Source organism: Lethenteron reissneri, chromosome 55 (genome assembly GCF_015708825.2).
Source record: "Lethenteron reissneri isolate LAM-NWPU_2019-01 chromosome 55, ASM1570882v1, whole genome shotgun sequence".
Classification (NCBI taxonomy): domain Eukaryota; kingdom Metazoa; phylum Chordata; class Hyperoartia; order Petromyzontiformes; family Petromyzontidae; genus Lethenteron; species Lethenteron reissneri.
This window is the reverse complement of record NC_083833.1, coordinates 8,839,496-8,856,715: the sequence shown is the minus strand read 5'-3', so window position 1 is coordinate 8,856,715 and position 17,220 is coordinate 8,839,496. Positions and strand designations below refer to the sequence as shown.

At 49.5% G+C, this 17,220-nt stretch overlaps 1 protein-coding gene and 1 long non-coding RNA gene across 2 annotated transcripts in view; both read right to left on the bottom strand.

Annotated features, from left to right (window-relative positions):
* Positions 1 to 539: 539 nt before the first annotated feature.
* LOC133356845 (uncharacterized) lies at positions 540 to 5,751 on the bottom strand. Its single transcript, XR_009756902.1, has 5 exons — positions 5,732 to 5,751; positions 3,743 to 3,836; positions 2,743 to 2,822; positions 852 to 959; positions 540 to 653 (listed from the first exon to the last, which is right to left on the bottom strand). It is a non-coding gene; the product is annotated as an uncharacterized LOC133356845 (long non-coding RNA).
* A 3,722-nt stretch (positions 5,752 to 9,473) lies between these two features.
* The window catches only part of LOC133356689 (stabilin-2-like), a 45,989-nt gene continuing 38,242 nt past the window's right edge, over positions 9,474 to 17,220 (bottom strand). The window contains exons 32-38 of the mRNA XM_061574330.1: positions 15,355 to 15,448; positions 13,271 to 13,347; positions 12,704 to 12,901; positions 11,435 to 11,528; positions 11,268 to 11,344; positions 10,266 to 10,463; positions 9,474 to 9,571 (exon numbers count right to left, since the gene is read on the bottom strand). Coding sequence (XP_061430314.1) covers positions 9,474 to 9,571; positions 10,266 to 10,463; positions 11,268 to 11,344; positions 11,435 to 11,528; positions 12,704 to 12,901; positions 13,271 to 13,347; positions 15,355 to 15,448 — 836 coding nt within the window. The remainder of the gene's footprint in view (positions 9,572 to 10,265; positions 10,464 to 11,267; positions 11,345 to 11,434; positions 11,529 to 12,703; positions 12,902 to 13,270; positions 13,348 to 15,354; positions 15,449 to 17,220) is intronic.

The following is a 17,220-nucleotide window of genomic DNA, read 5'->3' as shown; positions in this document are numbered from 1 at the left end:
GTGCCTGGTTGATTGGGTGGCAAGGTTGAATTGGGTGGCTGGGTTGATTGGGTGGCATGGGTTGATTGGGTTGGCATGGGTTGATGGGTGGCGAGGGTTGTGTGGCAGGGGTTGATTGGGTGGCATGGGTTGATTGGCTGGCCTGGGTTGATTGGGTGGCAAGGGTTGATGGTGTGGCAGGGGTTTATTGGGTGGCAAGGGTTGATTGGGCGGCAAGGGTTGAGGTGGGTGGCCTGGGTTAATTGGCTGGCAAGGGTTGATTCGCTGGCAAGGGTTTATTTGGGTGGCAAGGTTGATTGGGCGGCAAGGGTTTATGGACGGCAAGGTTGATGGTGGTGGCAGGGTTGATTGGCTGGCCTGGGTTGATTGGGTGGCCTGGGTTGAATTGGCTGGCCTGGGTTGATTGGGTGACATGGGTTAATTGGGTGGCATGGGTTGATTGGGTGGCTTGGTTGATTGGGTTGATTGGCTGGCCTGGGTTGATTGGGTGGCAAGGATTGATTGGCTGGCCTGGGTTGATTGGGTGGCCTGGGTTGATTGGGTTGATTGGCTGGCCTGGGTTGATTGGGTGACATGGGTTGATTGGGTGACATGTGGTTGATTGGGTGACACAGTTTCACCCCAGGGAAGTTGAACCTGCGCCGTGCTGTTGGCTGCGGAGACAAAAGATTAACTCGGCAAGGTTTCAATATGTTTTCGGATAAAAAAAGAAAAGACTCGAAACGCACACACGGAGTCCTCTGTAGCTGTAATGCGGCTCTTAAAACGAAACGGACCGTGGTGTGTGTGCGTGCGGATAGCGACAAGAGTCTCATCCGCAGCTCTGCTGAGTAGCGCGGATGGCACCTTACCCTCGTGCGTTGGCGACGACGTCCTCTGAGTTGGGCCTCGAGTGGGGCTGCCTTGGCGAGGTGTCTCCCCCACGCTGTGGTTGCTACTCTGCGTTGCGTTGGAGGTCTCTGTGAATGAAAGACGCCACGGCCGCTTTATCCATTGTGAGAGAAGGCACCGTTCTACTCCTGGATCAATATTACCGGTCAGAGTCACAAGCCAAAGCATCTCCCACTCAACATCGGCGTTTAGCTATGCTCATCACTTTACAGCTCTAGGCCAACTGTGAATATTCCACATTCCTATGGTGAGGCCGTGGAATCCACCTCCCAACTCAAAGTCAGATCTCCATATACTTCCCACAAACGGTTACTCATTTGTTGACGCCAGTGTGATGATGATGATGATGGCTGAGTTGAACCTCTGGCTGATATTTTGCTCAGGAGTTATTTTCATCTCGAATCTGGCTGTTGTGCTGAGAAAGGTCTCCACGGATGACGTGTAACACCTGGGTGCCAGAGGCCAGTGCGACTCAGCATTGTTTGTTTAATATGCCGGGCACTGCCGATGGGACCACTTTAACACCTCGTAGGAGACCTTTAGTGACCAATATCCACCATAATAGAGTTTTTTTTGGGTTAGATCGCGTAAATATAAACGTGTCGTTAAACCCGCCACCACCCGACACAGACAACTAGTAAGGTTTATCATGTAAACAGAACGTGGCCAATTCGTCACGAGTACAGCAACACAGTGTGTTAGAAAGCAAAGCCACAACATTTACAATCTGAGTACCACAACATTTACAATCTGTACTCGTATTCATATTTACGCAATCTAACCCAAGACACCTGTATTGTGGAGTGGTGAAACCAGCATACAGCTTGCATACAAAAAAATCCTCCTGGACAATATTGGTCCCAAAGCCCATAGGTTGTAGAATAATGTTTTATTTTGACTTTCGGACGGAAGGACGGACGTGGGTTCATTGATTTAACGTCTGCTTGCGAGTGCTGTGCGTAGCCAAAACACCACCCAGTTTGAGATGGAAGCGGTCTTGCTGCAGCTTACGCCCTTGCCTGGCATCTAACCCGACTCCATCAACCCGCGTCTGCTGGTGAAGCCCTCGGTCAAACTCCACTCAATAAAAACCCCTTCTCCTCTGCTGTCCCTACAGTCTAGAACCCTGTTCCGCCAGTCACCCGCACTGCCGACTTCACCGCTAGGCCCAGGCTCAAGAGCTTCCCCTTCTATTCCGTCTTAAAGTGGACGCGGCTTCTCTCGTCACACGCACGCACACACACGCCTCGCTCCTCTGCACCGTCCCCGTGGGTGCGTGCGTGTGTGCGTGTGTGTGTGTGCGTGTGTGCGTGCGTGTGTGCGTGTGTGTGCATGTGTGTGTGTGCATGTGTGTGTGCGTGCGTGTGCATGTGTGTGTGCGTGTGTGCGTGAGTGCGTGCGTGTGCATGTGTGCGTGCGTGTGTGTGTGCGTGTATGTGTGTGCGTGCGTGTGTGAGTGCATGAGTGCGTGCGTGTGCATGTGTGCGTGTATGTGTGTGCGTGTGTGTGGTGCGTGCGTGTGTGTGTGCGTGCGTGTGCGTGCGTGCGTGTGCGTACGTGTGTGTGCGTGCGTGTGTGTGCGTGTGTGTGTGTGCGTGTGTGGTGTGTGTGCGCGTGCGTCCGTGCGTGCATGTGCGTGCATGTGTGTGTGTGTGCGTGCCTGTGCGTGCGTGCATGTGCGTGCATGTGTGTGTGCGTGTGTGTGCCTGTGTGAGTGCGTGTGTGTGCGTGCGTGTGTGTGCGTGGGTGTGTGCCGTGCGTGCGTGTGTGTGTGCGTGCGTGCGTGCGTCCCGCGAGGTTCGAAGCCCACGCGCGTTCTGAAAGGTGGAGGATTTAACGGCGGTTTCTCACGCTCGCAGCGCGGAGCTGTCGACGACCATTTCTTCGTGGCTGGGTCACAGGTCAGCTTGCTGGCTCCGCGCAAGGTGAAGCTGCAGAAGAAGTGAAACAACTCGTCGGACGATGCTCCTGCTGCTGCTGCTACGTCGGCAGCGGTGCACAAGCACGGACAACGAATCGAAGGCTCAGTCCGCGCGTTCGCTCTTCCTCTCCTCTCGCCCCCCTTCAGCGGAACCAACTTCCCCTCCACACGAAGCAGTCACCTTCGCTCGCTCCTGTCCACTCCCCACTCAGAACTCACACTTAGTGTTCACAACTCACCCCCACGACCGACCCCCCCCCCCCCCCCCTTAATCTCCCCCTCATAACCACCACCACCACTGCCACTGTTCCCACTTAATATTATCATGACTCGGCTAACACTCATTCATTCAATCCATTCATCATCATCTGCTGTCATCAATTTCGCTTTCACCAACTTCACGCGTCACAGATTCGCCGCCATTGCTTCCTCCCATCTATTTCATTCGCCCTCTTCTCCTCCGTTACGTTCACGCGCATTGCACCGTTGCTAAGTCTCTGTAAAGCGCCTTGGTTAAGGCACTCTCGAAAAAACGTTGAGATAAGAAACGTTTAACACGTCGGCTTTCGCAACCAATAGGATCCATTATATAGGCGTTTTGTGTGAGATCGCGCGAATATAAATGAAGAAGATGAATCCCTGCAGTCACGAAAGCTTTAACTCGAAATATAAATGTTGTCGTTAAACCCGCCACCACCCGACACAGCCAATTAGTAAGGTTTGCCACGTAAACAGAACGTGCCAAATTCGTTACTAGTACAGCACACGGGTGTGTTGAAGAGTAACCCCACTACAACATTTACAATTCGTTTGCTCGCCAACACAGTGTCGTCGTGGAGAATACAAGTTAGAAAATGCATAAGCAGTCAAACACATCTCTGCGCAAGTCGATGAGGTACAACAAGGGGCACGGGCGCATCACTCACTCACTGTTTTTGACACGAGAACTCGATGGAGCCCCCGAGAGCGATGTTTCCGCTCCAGAATCCGTGCTCAACTTCCCCGGGCGCATAGCACAGTTCGGCTGGTGGGTCAAGATGCATAGAAAAAAGAAAACGGTGCTCAATCTCGATTTGAAGCTTTCGCGACTGCAGGAATCCATACTCTTCTTTCGGTAAAGTCACGTGGGTAGAAAAATAATAGATCACGACGTTTCAATTGCAACGCAGGCAATCGTCATCAGGTGGGACAACCACAGCAAGAAACAACTGCTGAAGTAGGCGAGAGATCTGCCGTGGCACGAGGTTATATAGTAGGCCTCGGCAGTGGGGGGAGAGGGGGCGGGGCAGAAAGTGGTCACGAAAATAATAACTGGCTTTATTTTTTACTGTCGCCGTGAGCTAGCGAGGATCTTTCACTTTTTGCTGACTGCCCTGAAATACGCCGCAAAAACAATCGTGAGCCATCCAATGGCGGAGCCAGGATCTTCAGGTAGGAGGGGGGTGCAACCCCTCCAGCAATGAAAAATGATAGAGGAGTTGTTAGTGAGTAAGGACTTGTCCCTTGCTTTATATTCGATGCGTGTGACGGCGATGGCGCAGCATCGATCGAGGGTCGAATTCGAACCGCGTTGTGTGATCGGCATCGCGCTCGCTGAAGGTGTTGATGCCTCCAGGGAAGTCGTGGACTGTAGACGCAACTGCGCACATTCCGTGAGTCACTTATAACCGCTTTGACGTTACTTATTGCAATTATGCACTCAGACTATTGTCCTATCATCTCATCGAGTCCCTGGCACGTCATAATTATGCTACACAGGGGGCAGTGGGGGTCGCAAATGCCGATTTATTACTAATAAACCCCAATGATCCGATGGAAATTATGAATTTTGATCGGATCATTGGGGGGGGGGGTGCCACCTCCCACTGGCGTCATCGTTGTTGTGGCCAATATAAGTAGCAGAATTAAGGAACCAGACCTGATGAGACATTGAAAGTTGAAAGCGGTCCCGGCATTTGATTGTGTTGAAGCAATGCTGCAGAAGTTACGCACACACACATGGACGTGTGGCTGGTGACCTCTGATAACCAAAAGTACTTTTACCCTGTGTCGAGGTAAAGATACAGGGAATGGGAGCGTCTCGTCCACTTATTAAAATATACTGCAGAGGACGGGTGGGGGTGGCGTGCTCGGCGATGTCACCCGGTGGCACGCCGTTGGTGCGATGTGCCATCGGCATTGGAAGGAATCTGAACAACCGGTGGACTCGGTGATTTCGCAAAATTCCCGTCGACCGAAATTCCGGCACCGTCGTTTCCTCCACGCGACAGTCAAACAGCCACCGCCGCCACCCACCGCCGCCGCCACCCGCCGCCACCCACTGCCACCACCACCGCCACCACCACTACCTGCCGCCACCGCCGCCCGCCCGCTCACCCGCTCACCACCGCCACCCGCCACCACGCCACCACCGCCACCGCCCACCCTACCACCTGCCACCACCGCCAACACCGGCCCACCGCCGACCCTACCACCACTGCCAACCCCCCCCCCCCCCCCACCGCACCGCAACCACCGCCCACCACCGCCACCGGCTACCACCGCCACCACTGCGCCGCCACCACCACACACGCCACCGCTACCGCCTACCACCGCCCACCACCACCACCACCACCACCGCCGCCCCCACCCGCCACCCACACCCCACCAACTGCACACCCACCACCACCGCCACCGCCCGCCACCGCCACCCACCGCCAACGACTACCACCGCCACCACCGCCCCACCGCCACCGCCGCCACTGCCACCACCACCGCCGCCACCGCCGCCACTGCTGCCACCACCACCACCACCACCACCTTCGCCACCACCACCGCCACCATTCCGCCACCGCTGCGCACAGTTGCGCCACACGCGCCACCGGCATCGCGTGACACGTGTCCGCGCGTGCGCGAGGTGCCGCACGGGAGCGTACTCACGTGTGCACCCGAGGTAACTGTCACGGACCACGCGGCTGCGCCACTGCCGTCTTTCTCGCACGACATGTAGTATCCGCCGGCGAGGCTCTTGAAGCGATCGTCGCAAGCGACGTAGACGTACTCGTGGACGTCGTATCGGCGGCCGTGGACGTGCCCGGCGGGAATCTTCACCTTGGCGTGAGGTTGGTCAGGAGGCGGGCCGCACACGGATGCTGACGGGGAGAAAAAATTGTTGCAAGAAACACAAATTGCAAAAAGTGTGGGTTTTTAATCGCGCGCATTTCAACGTTCAACTCGGGATCAATTTCCCGCCCCTCCGATGAGCACAGTTGGCTACGTACGGTGTGAAAGAAGTTCAACGTACGTACGTTCAATTGCCACCCTAGACACGGCATCAGAATCTTTATTTAGACTGTGGGAAAAATTCGAGGAGCTATGAAGCACTTTTTCACAGATGTCCAGTAGAGGCACGTGGTCAGAAAGTTTTTTTATTTTTGCGTAGAAAGGTCAGCTGGCTTTTTGCATACGGAATTAATCCAGATGAGACATTCATCAAAATGTATTCGCATATAATATATACAGCTAGCTAGTTGTGAGGTATGTAAAGTCTAAATACGCCATAAAAAGGTTATAGAGATGAGATTCTGTACAAAACATAGTTGAGTCTGCTCATAATTGAAACATTCTAGAACAATAGACCCTCTAAAGAGTGGAATACTGCATGTGTGTCCGTATGTAGAAATTCTCTCGCACTGATTGGCCTGCACTGGCCTGGTGCCACCAGTGGCAGTCAGGACAGAGAACGCGACAATTATCAGAGAATGTTTGTTTGCACGGTCACCACAAGCACTGTGTGCGGTTAATTCAGACATGATTCGTTGCACAAAGGTTTCTATTTGGTGTTAGAACATTACAATATTTATTTCAATACTTGTTCTATTGCCAGAAATAGTAAAAACCTATCTTATTTTGTATATTCTTCGCACCGTACATAGTCAAACCGTGCTGATCCATGACCTTTGGGGCCGTCATAAATGACGTCACGCCATTTAAGACGATTTTTGACCCTCCCCCCTCGACACACGGCGTCACAAAAAATCAGACCCCCCTCCCCTCAAATATGACGTCGCAAAGCTCTGCCCCCCCCCCCCCAAATATAAAACATGCTTCAAATGGCTTTAAACTATTGTCATTGTAGTGCGTATTTAATGTGGCGCCTGCACTCTGATGTTGTAGGAGAAAACATTTATTAAAAAGTCTATTTAATTAAGTAGAACGTGTTGTCTATATTTATGTAAAGTTGCGCATTTTGATGTGACGTCACATTTCTCAACCCCCCCCCCCTCGTCACACATCGTCACAAATGTCTGACCCGCCCCCCCTAGGTGCGTGACGTCATTTATGGACGGCCCCTTTACGTCAGATTGGTTGTTCTGTGAGGTCATGACACCGATTTAAGAAGCCAGGTCAGGTGACATTCTGACTTCCTAGATCTTGTTCTAAATACAACCTTTGCATAGTTTTGAGTGAACCATCATATCTCGTTGCTACATCTGGCTATGAGAATTGTTCGTCAACTTACAATAATGACAATAATAATTGGCCCTTTAAACACTTGCCGCGCATGACTAATTACTTTGGCTATGCGCCGGTTGGTGGAGGGTTTCACGACATAGATTTTGCCAGGTCACTATATGTGGCGTTACCAGAAAATTAAATCAAAAGTGAAATAATTGATATTGAAGATTTTGTTAAATTACACATCTGTGTCAATAAAAAGTAAGAACAAAAACATTCACATTAGATGACAAAGAAGCTGTCCGATATTCGGAAGCCACTGGAGCTATGCACTTTAAGTCATCTAGATTGAAAAATGTATTTCTTTAAAACTGCTTTTTGTCCCATTGGAACCTCATTTGTCAGTAAAAAATATAATAATTGGTTTTTTTACCCTTTTTATCTGGCAACAAAACTGACATCTTTTTGTTTTACAAGGAGTCATGTTTGCATCACATGGTCCAACACCATGTGAGACTAGGCTCTAAGGAAAGCTGTCTCGGGTGTGGACCAATCAACTTCTAAGGACAGTGCATACATCAGAGTTATGTTTTTTTGTTTGCATTATGACTGCAGGTATTGTGGTCTATGCAAACATGATTCCTTGTAAAAAAGGGTGTCAGTTTTGTTGCCAGTGAAAAGGGTTGTTGTAAAAAAACAATTATACTGCTTTTGTGTTTAGTTTCTTGTCCTTCCCCTGACGCCTCCGTTATATTATCACGAACGGTGCACAAAAGGAGTTTAACATACAACGCATTCCACATACGTGTAGGACCTGGAATACACGCGCCACGCGCTCTGTGGGTCTGTTGCTAAGTAGACAAGCAAGTGTACAGTGGGGGGTATTTGAGGACGATGTTGTTGTTGCTGATGGCGTGAGAAGAGACGCTGTTAAGGGGCGTAAACAGGTGTTAAGGGCAACCGGGGCCACAGGCCAGTTGATTGGTTAAGAGGGTGAGTGATTAACAAGTGGCGCCGCTCTGGCGGCAATAACAAAGTCACGTGAGGCGGGGGCCTGGGGCCGAGGGTGAGATAATTAATAGGGAATAATTGATGCGGTGGATAAAAGCACAGCGCAACAGAGAGACGAGAGCTTTTGGGGGAAGTCTTGGTTGAGTCTTGGTGAAGCTGGAGCGATGGGGAGCTGGAGGGATGGGCCCGGAATAGCGGAGAGCAGGAATAAGAGAATACGATACGGTAGCAGTGGGAAGGAGAGAGATAGGTCAAGTACGGTAGCAGCGGATAGAGGAGACAGAGTGAGGGGTAGCATGGTACAGTGCATCAGAGAAGATACGGAACAGGGTAGCAGCGGAGCGACGGACCCTGGGAGAGCTGTAGAGAGAACGGAGGGGACATAGAGTGTCGTTGATGGCGGATGGCATGGCGGAGCGAACGGGTGGCCATGGAGCGGTGATGAGGAGAAGGGTGTGGACCTTAAGGAGCAATAAACGGGACGAGAAAGACAATCCGAGTACGAGTCCTACATACGTACAACTGAAGCCAGAATGTGCGTCGTGAATTTAAGGGCCCATGTTGGCCTGCCGAAAACGTACCCTTTCTTTCACCTACGAGCGTTTAGGACAATGAACTTTGTGCCAGTGGACATCCCTCGCCAATCATCCGCTGCGGTCACTTACGGTTGCACCACTTGTGGTCCACGTCCCAAGCCATCAGGTCACCCTTTCTTCTGCAGTACAAGTCAAACCCATCTGACGGAGACTTGTAGTCCTCGTCGCAGTCAAGTGGAACCGTCTGGTTTTCGAAGTACTGCTGTTGTTGTCATAGCTGGAGAAAGCTTCGCGTGAGGCTGTGGAGGTGGTGGTTTGCTGCCGAACGCTGAAGAGACGGAGACACGCAATCGTGGGATCACTTTCCACGCCCCGGTACGAAACCAAACGTTGTGACAGTCTGAAGGACAGTTTAGCCTGTCGTCGTACGCGGTTCGTGGTGCTTGGGGCTTACAGGAACGGGCATTATTGGAAGTGAACCGAAGTGAAGGAGACAGAAGGGGCGCTACTCACGTTTACATGCGGGGGGCGATGATAAACCACCGTCGATTGTAGAGGCAGACCAGAGTTCTGTTGCCCTGCAGCGTGAAACTAACACGACGGGCGTAACACAGTCATCGTTCAGAGGCTGTGCGGAACGAACAACGAGCCGAGCGTGTGTGCACCGAGCATTCCACTCACTGCTCGTCGCACGAGTAGGTGATGCTGCTGCCTGTGGTGACGTTCCCCTCCCACTTCCCGTTGGGAATCTTATCAGGGCGCTCGCCTTCCTCACCTGGTGAACAGAACGGAGAAGCGGGAGTGCCACCGGGTTCTTGACGCACTCACGTGCACTCAACGTGATGTGAGTCTTTGCGTATGTTGAACTTCTTTAGCATGGTGCGTAGCCAACCGTGCTAATCGGAGGCGCGATGCAGTCGTGCGATGCGATGTCACTGCGATGCAGTCGTGCGATGCGATGTCACTGGGGGGCTCAATGAGGTCGGAGAGAATTACGGTGACTCTTCTCCGCTGAGCTGTGGCTCGCATGAAGGTCAGCTGGATATGCAACTCTTGCACACGTTACTTTGTTGACATCTTCAATACTGATCAATAGACATTACTTTAATATGGCAACGTATAAAATAACTACATTGCTGATATTATGTATCGTCTAATTATTCAAAAAACGTCACACATTCACTCAGAAACCGCAACCATCTCGTTGCCGACAGTTGACACTGTGATCCAATCAAGACCTTGCGATGTCAACCAATCACAACCCTGTTGAGTGGGCAGCAGTAGAAACGTGATGCTGAGCAATGTTGCAAGTTGCAGCCCGTGACGCAACTCTCTCTGCACCGTGTTGCAGCCCACGATGAATGGAAAGACGTAAACTTTATGTAAGCTCCCGCAATGTAGCGCTGTATCATTTAAATGTCAATGCCAGAGTGGACGTCCCTCGCCAATCCATCCGCTGCGTCACTTACGGTTGCACCGCTTGTGGTCCGCATCCCAAGCCATCATGTCACCCTTTCTTCTGCAGTACAAGTCAAACCCATCTGACGGAGACTTGTAGTCCTCGTCGCAGTCAAAGTGGACCGTCTGGTTTTCGAAGTACTGCTGTTTGTCGTCGTTCACTGGAGAAAACTTCGCGTGGGGCTGTGAAGGTGGTTTGCCGCAGAACGCTGAAGAGACGGAGACACGCAATCGTGGGATCACTTTCCATGCCTCCGATACGAAACCAAACAGGAGCCATATTCTTAGGTTTTTTCGATCAAGTAACGTAGGAAAAAAATGAAAATTAATTAAAGTAAAAAAAATAAAATAAAAATCACGACGTTTCGGAGGCAACACAAGCTTCTGTCTGCAGGTGGCTGTGACGGTTCCACCTGAAGACGGAAGCTTGTGTTGCCTCCGAAACGTCGTGATTTTTATTTGATTTTTATTTTACTTTTATTAATTTAAATTTTTTACCTACGTGACTTTACCGAAAAAAACTAGAATATGAATCCTTGCAGTCACGAAAGCTTCAAATCTAGAAACAAACAGGGGCCATCCATTGAGTAGGCACGCAAAGATCTGTCAAAACTTGACCCATCCCCCCCTTCCTGTACGCACGCGGACTTATTACACCCCACCCCCCCACCTGCGTATGTTCGCCTGACGCCCCCCCCCCCCCCCGAATCCTATAGAACGGCCGATATTTAATCCACGCAGAAACGACCAAGGATTAATAATATTCACGTGTTTAAGCAAACAGTTAGTCCACCGCCCGGACTTTCTAACTCATTTGAAGGCCAATGTCTACAAATTATTGTCGAGGCTTCACCCCCCCTCCCCACTCCATGCCTACGTACTGAATGGCTGGCCCCCAATTGTGAACGTATTGAAGGACAGTTAGCCTGGTCGTCGAACGCGAGTTCGTGGTACTTGGGGCTTACAGGAACGGGGTTATTGGAAGTGAACCGAAGTGAAAGAGAGCTACTCACGTTTACATGCGGGGGGCGATGATGACCACTGATGATTGTAGAGGCAAACCAGAGTTCTGTTGCCCTGCAGCCTGAAACTAAACACGACGAGCGAACACAGTCATCGTTCAGAGGCGTGCGGAACGAACGACGGAGCCGAGCGTGTGTGCACCGAGCGTTCCACTCACTGCTCGTCGCACGAGTAGGTGATGCTGCTGCCAGTGGTGACGTTCCCCTCCCACTTGCCGTTGGGAATCTGATCAGGGCGCTCGCATTCCTCACCTGTGAACAGAACGAGAGAAGCGTGGATGCTATCGGGTTCTTGACGCACTCACGTGCACTCAACGTGATGCGTGCGTGGATGTATGTTGAACTTCTTTCACACCGTACGTAGCCAACCGTGCAGTGCCGGATTATCGTAGTAGCAAAAGTAGCTACATATGTAGAAGCTACACTTGTCGTAGCTACTACACGTGTAGTAGCTACTACACGTGTAGTAGCTACTACACGTGTAGTTAGCGGCACATGTAGTAGCCGCACGTGTAGTAGCTACAACACGTGTAGTAGCTACAACATGTGTAGTAGCTGCACGTGTTGTAGCTACGGGCCCCGCACTTTCAAGGGCCCCGCGCTAAACCGCTTTCAAGCTATCAATTCCGGTTCAGTGATTCTGCACTTGCTTTATTACTATAGCACTATACCGCCTTCAACTTTTACGAACGACTGGGTGTTTCAGGTTAGCGATTTGTCGTAATATCTGGCTGTATAGCAAATGAAAAAATACAATTGCTTTACTATGTAAGTTAAAATGTTGTGTTTTCATATTTACGTGTTTTTATTTATTTAGGGCCCCTTTATAACATATGCTACAGGCCCCGCACTAGCTGAATCCGGCACAGCAACCATGCTAATCAGAGGTGTGATGCAGTCGTGCCATGCGATGTCACTGCGGGGGGCTCAATGAGGTCGGAGAGAATTACGGTGACTCTTCTCCGCTGAGCTGTGGCTCGCATGAAGGTCAGCTGGATATGCAACTCTTACACACGTTACTTTGTTGATATCTTCAAATACTGAACAATACATTGCTTTAATATGGCAAGGTATAAAACAACTACATTGCTGATATTATGTATTGTTTAATTATTCAAAAATCTCACACATTCATTCAGAAAACTGCACCATCTCGTTGCCGACAGTTGCCACTGTGATCCTATCAAGACCTTGCGATGTCAACAAATCACGACCCTGTTGATTGATCAGCAGTAAAAGCGTAATGCTGAACAATGTTGCAAGTTGCAGCCCGTGATGCAACTCCCTTTGCACCGTGTTGCAGCCCACGATGAATGGAAGAACCGAGACGTCAACTTGATTTAAGCTCCCGCAATGTAGCGCTGGAGCATTGAAATGTCAATGCCAGAGTGGACGTCCCTCGCCAATCCATCCGCTGCGTCACTTACGATTGCACCGCCGGTGATCCGTGTCCCAAGTCGTTCGGCCACCCTCTTGCTTGCAGGTCAGGTAAAAGCCAGGTGAGGGAGACCTGTAGTACTCGTCGCAGTAGAAGTACGCGTACTGATCTACGCGGTAGAGTTCCCTGCGGTCGTAAGCTATGGCAAGCTGTGCGTGACGCTGTGGAGGTGGTTTTCCGCAGAACGCTGAAGGGACGAAGAAATAGAATCATGGTTGCACGTTTCACTCCTCCTGATAATATCATTCAAAACCAAACCGTTGGAAATGTACTGCAGTTAATGTTCAGAACAACAGTTTGGCCCGTATTCGTAAATGAGTTCATGATTCATCTTCTTGGTTCTTTCGGTAAATTCACGTAGAAGGGAAATAATAATAATAAAAATAAAACATAATAAAATCATTCTCACGACCGAAAGAACCAAGAAGATGAATCCCTGCAGTCACGAAAGCTTTAAATCGAGTTCATGGTTATTTGCACAAATAGGAAAGTGGTGCATGTGAAGTGAGAAAGACCCTGTAAAGGAGACGGGATAGAGAGAGAGTGAGTAACTCACGGTCGCACGCAGGAGGCAGGAACGACCACTCCTTAGTCTCTAGGCAGGTGAGCGTGCTCTCGCCCTCCAGTCTGAAACTAAAACAACAACATTGTTGGAAGCTAATTTACCAAACACAATACCGCATACACTAGCGACCGGTCTTGTTTTTACAAGATAAATATATCGTCAGACATGAAGCATAGCTTGCCTTAGCAATTTTTTCCATGCGAATGGATAATGCTTAAAGTCTTCTTGGTTCTTTCGGCAAAGTCGCGTAGAATGAAAATAATAAAATAATAAAAATAAAACATAATAAAATAATTCTCACGACGTTTCGGTTTTATGTTTTATTTTTATTATTTTATTATTTCCATTCTACGTGACTTTACCGAAAGAACCAAGACGATGAATCCCTGCAGTCACGAAAGCTTTACATCAGAATGTAATGCTAAAAGTCTTACGACATATTCAGTTTGCAAGCACAGAGAGTCAGCTGGTAAATATCGCGATTGTGAATTAACTTAGGGTGACAGCTCGTCTAGCATGGCCTGACATGTTCGCACCGCTTTCAACAACCACGGCGCATTTTAGAGTGTCCATAAATGACCTCAACTCAGATGTACATATGTGTGTATGTATGATGTATGTTGAACTTCTTTCACACCGTACGTAGCCGACCGTGCTCATTAGATGTGCGCGGAGGACAACAAATCTGGCGGTGACGGTCCCACCTGATGACGGAGACTTGTGTTGCCTCCGAAACGTCGTGATTTTGATTTTATTTTCTATTAATTTTAATTTCATTTTTTACCTACGTGACTTTACCGAAAGAACTAAGAGTAAGGACAACAAACCTTCGGCTGAGCTTTTGCTTTGATTGGCCCAAGGCTCAGCAACCAAAACAACGAGAAGAGACAAATTTTTGTTGCGAATTCGGTAACAAAACGAACTCAATAATTCAAGATCCGCAACGCACTATGGGGTGAATACAAGATGGCGGGTCACGGAGCTGCAGGTTGACGACCCCCTGGACTCGAGGAAACGACCACGAGCGGCAGCAAACGTTTTGTACGATCCACGCCTCTACGAAGACAAGTCCCTCCCGGAGTGCTACGCTCTCGGTATTGCCCGGGCCATCGCACGGGTGAGGGCACGAGTGATTTGGGATCGTTGACAAAAATTTCCCCCTGTGTGGATAAGAGCGAGGGATCCGCAAGCGGCACCGACATCTTCCTGCGAACGGGGCGGTGTCACGGAAGTGCCAGCGCGTTCTTCACGTTGTTTCAATATTTAACTGGGGTTGGTCTCCCAAAAATTGTAAAGCAAGTGCAATTCTGATAATTGGTTTTTTATCCTTCTATCTGGCAACAAAACTGACACCTTTTTTACAAGGAGTCATGTTTGCATAGACCACAATACCTGTAGTCATAATGCAAACAAAAAACATAACTCTGATAATGTATGTACTGTCCTTGAAGTTGATTGGTCCACACCCGAGACAGCTTTCCTTAGAGCCTAGTCTCACATGGGTTGGACCAGATGACGCCAAAAGGCACACAACTCATTAGAGTATGAGAGCTCGGGGTAAGCATTTACACCACTGGAACCTCATTTGCCAGTAAAAAAAATTATAATTGGTTGTGCGCCTTTTGGCGTCATCTGGTCCAACCCATGTGAGACTAGGCTCTAAGGAAAGCTGTCTCGGGTGTGGACCAATCAACTTCAAGGACAGTACATACATTATCAGAGTTATGTTTTTTGTTTGCATTATGACTACAGGTATTGTGGTCTATGCAAACATGACTCCTTGTAAAAAAGGTGTCAGTTTTGTTGCCAGATAGAAGGGTAAAAAAAGAATTATCATATTTTTTACTGGCAAATGAGGTTCCAATGGTGTAAATGCAATTCTATTCATCCATACTCATCCGCGGGTTATAGCTCAGATAGACTGCGTCAAATTTGAATAAACGAACAAGGTCACGAAAAACCGCCCATGTAGAAACCCCTACGAATCCGGATAAAGGGAGTTTCGCTGCACGACTGGCTGAATATTTTGCAAAGCAATGCTTCGCGCACTGCGAATTCAAAGCAGTTCCACTCACTGCTCGTCGCACGAGTAGGTGATGCTGCTGCCAATGGTGACGTTCCCCTCCCACTTCCCGTTGGGAATCTGATCAGGGCGCGCGCATTCCTCACCTGTGAACAGAACGAGAGAAGCGTGGATGCTACCGGGTTCTTGACGCACTCACGTGCACTCAATGCGATGTGTGCATGCTGAGCGTCTTTCGCACCGTACGTAGCCAACCGTGCTAATCGGAGGCGCGATGCAGTCGTGCGATGTGATGGCACTTCGGGGGGCTCATTGAGGTCGGAGAGAGTTACGGTGACTCTTCTCCGCTGAGCTGCGGCACGCATAAAGGTGAGCTGGATATGCGACTCTTCCACACGTTACTTTGTTGATGCCTTCAAATGCAGCACAGCAACGTATATGAAACACTGCAAATACGATGCACCTATATTTAAAGTGGTGGCATGGAATGGAGCCTTTCTCGTCAATCATGGCCCATATATAAGCATAAATACAGTACAAATTTAGATCTAAAGCTTTCGTGACTGCAGGGATTCATCTTCTTGGTTCTATTATTATTTCCCTTCTACGTGATTTTACCGAAAGAACCAAGAAGATAAATACAGTACAGTTGTTTCTTTGCTGCAAGGACTTGGTGGTAAACTAAAATCTATTCTTTTATTTTTCCCAGGTAAGGCCCCACTGAGCTGTGTGGCTGTTTTTCAGAAGCGACCTGGCTGCCACAAATGATAGCTCAACGAAGTGGCTTATCGTGTGTAAATGTAAAGCAGCCAAATGCTCTAAACGCACGTTTCTAAACGTGGAGGGAAAACCGGAGGACCCTGGAGAAAAATACACACGACCACGGGGAAAGAAACATGTGATCGAACCCACGACCTCTTGTATATCAGGCGAGGTTGTTAACATCTCGCCACCGATATGTAGAGTGGTATAATGCTGTGATTCATGCGTTTCAGGTGCTCCATCCAGGACTGTAATCGATTCCTCTGGTGATGAATGTATCGACATTAATGGTTAATTTCAGTATATTTAATTACTATATTGCATATCTTAAATTATGTAAACTACTCACCCGAAAATGTTGGCCTACTCGTGTGGCTAGTTTGACCCATGGGCTACACCCATTTCAAACCTTTAAAACATCCTGCCTCAGCAGCTTTCCCACTAATTTTTCTCCTGATGACGATTGCTTGTGTTGCGATCGAAACGTCGTAGTTTTTGTTTGTTTGTTATTTTTTGTTATTTTCTTTCAACCTATCTACGTGACTTTACCGAAAGACCCAAGAATATGAATTCCTGCAGTCACGAAAGCTTTACGTCAAAGTATGGAGTCCATTATTTACCTGGGTGAAGTTCAATAGTTATTCCAGAATTTGCTGCAGACCAAGGTAAATGGTGCAACACAGCTCTAAATATACTGGTAGTAACCTCTGGTTACACCAACCCACAGGGGATTATTGTGTCCGTCCGTCCGTCGTGCAGTGAGAGGCTGGGTGGGGAGGGGAGGGTGGGGAGGGGCTGGGTGGGGAGAATGGGGAGGGGCTGGGTGGGGAGGGTGGAGCTAGGTGGGGGGTGGGAGGGGTGGGGCTGGGTGGGGAGGGGCTGGTCACCCCGTGGTGCCCTTATAAAACTCAACGTTTAACCTACTCACGCCGGCTTGTGCCCGCCCTCACAGTCGGGCATATTTGTGGAATACACCACGCCGCCGTTGACCCTGGCCATTGACCGAGCAACCCAACGTTCCTACCAGCTCCCTCGGCAGGAATGTGTTTATGTCAACACACCTATTGTAAGGTTGCAGCATTCAACATCTGTGAAAATGTCCACCCTCGCTAATGCATCAGCTGACTGACTTACGGTTGCACCGCCGGTGGTCCGT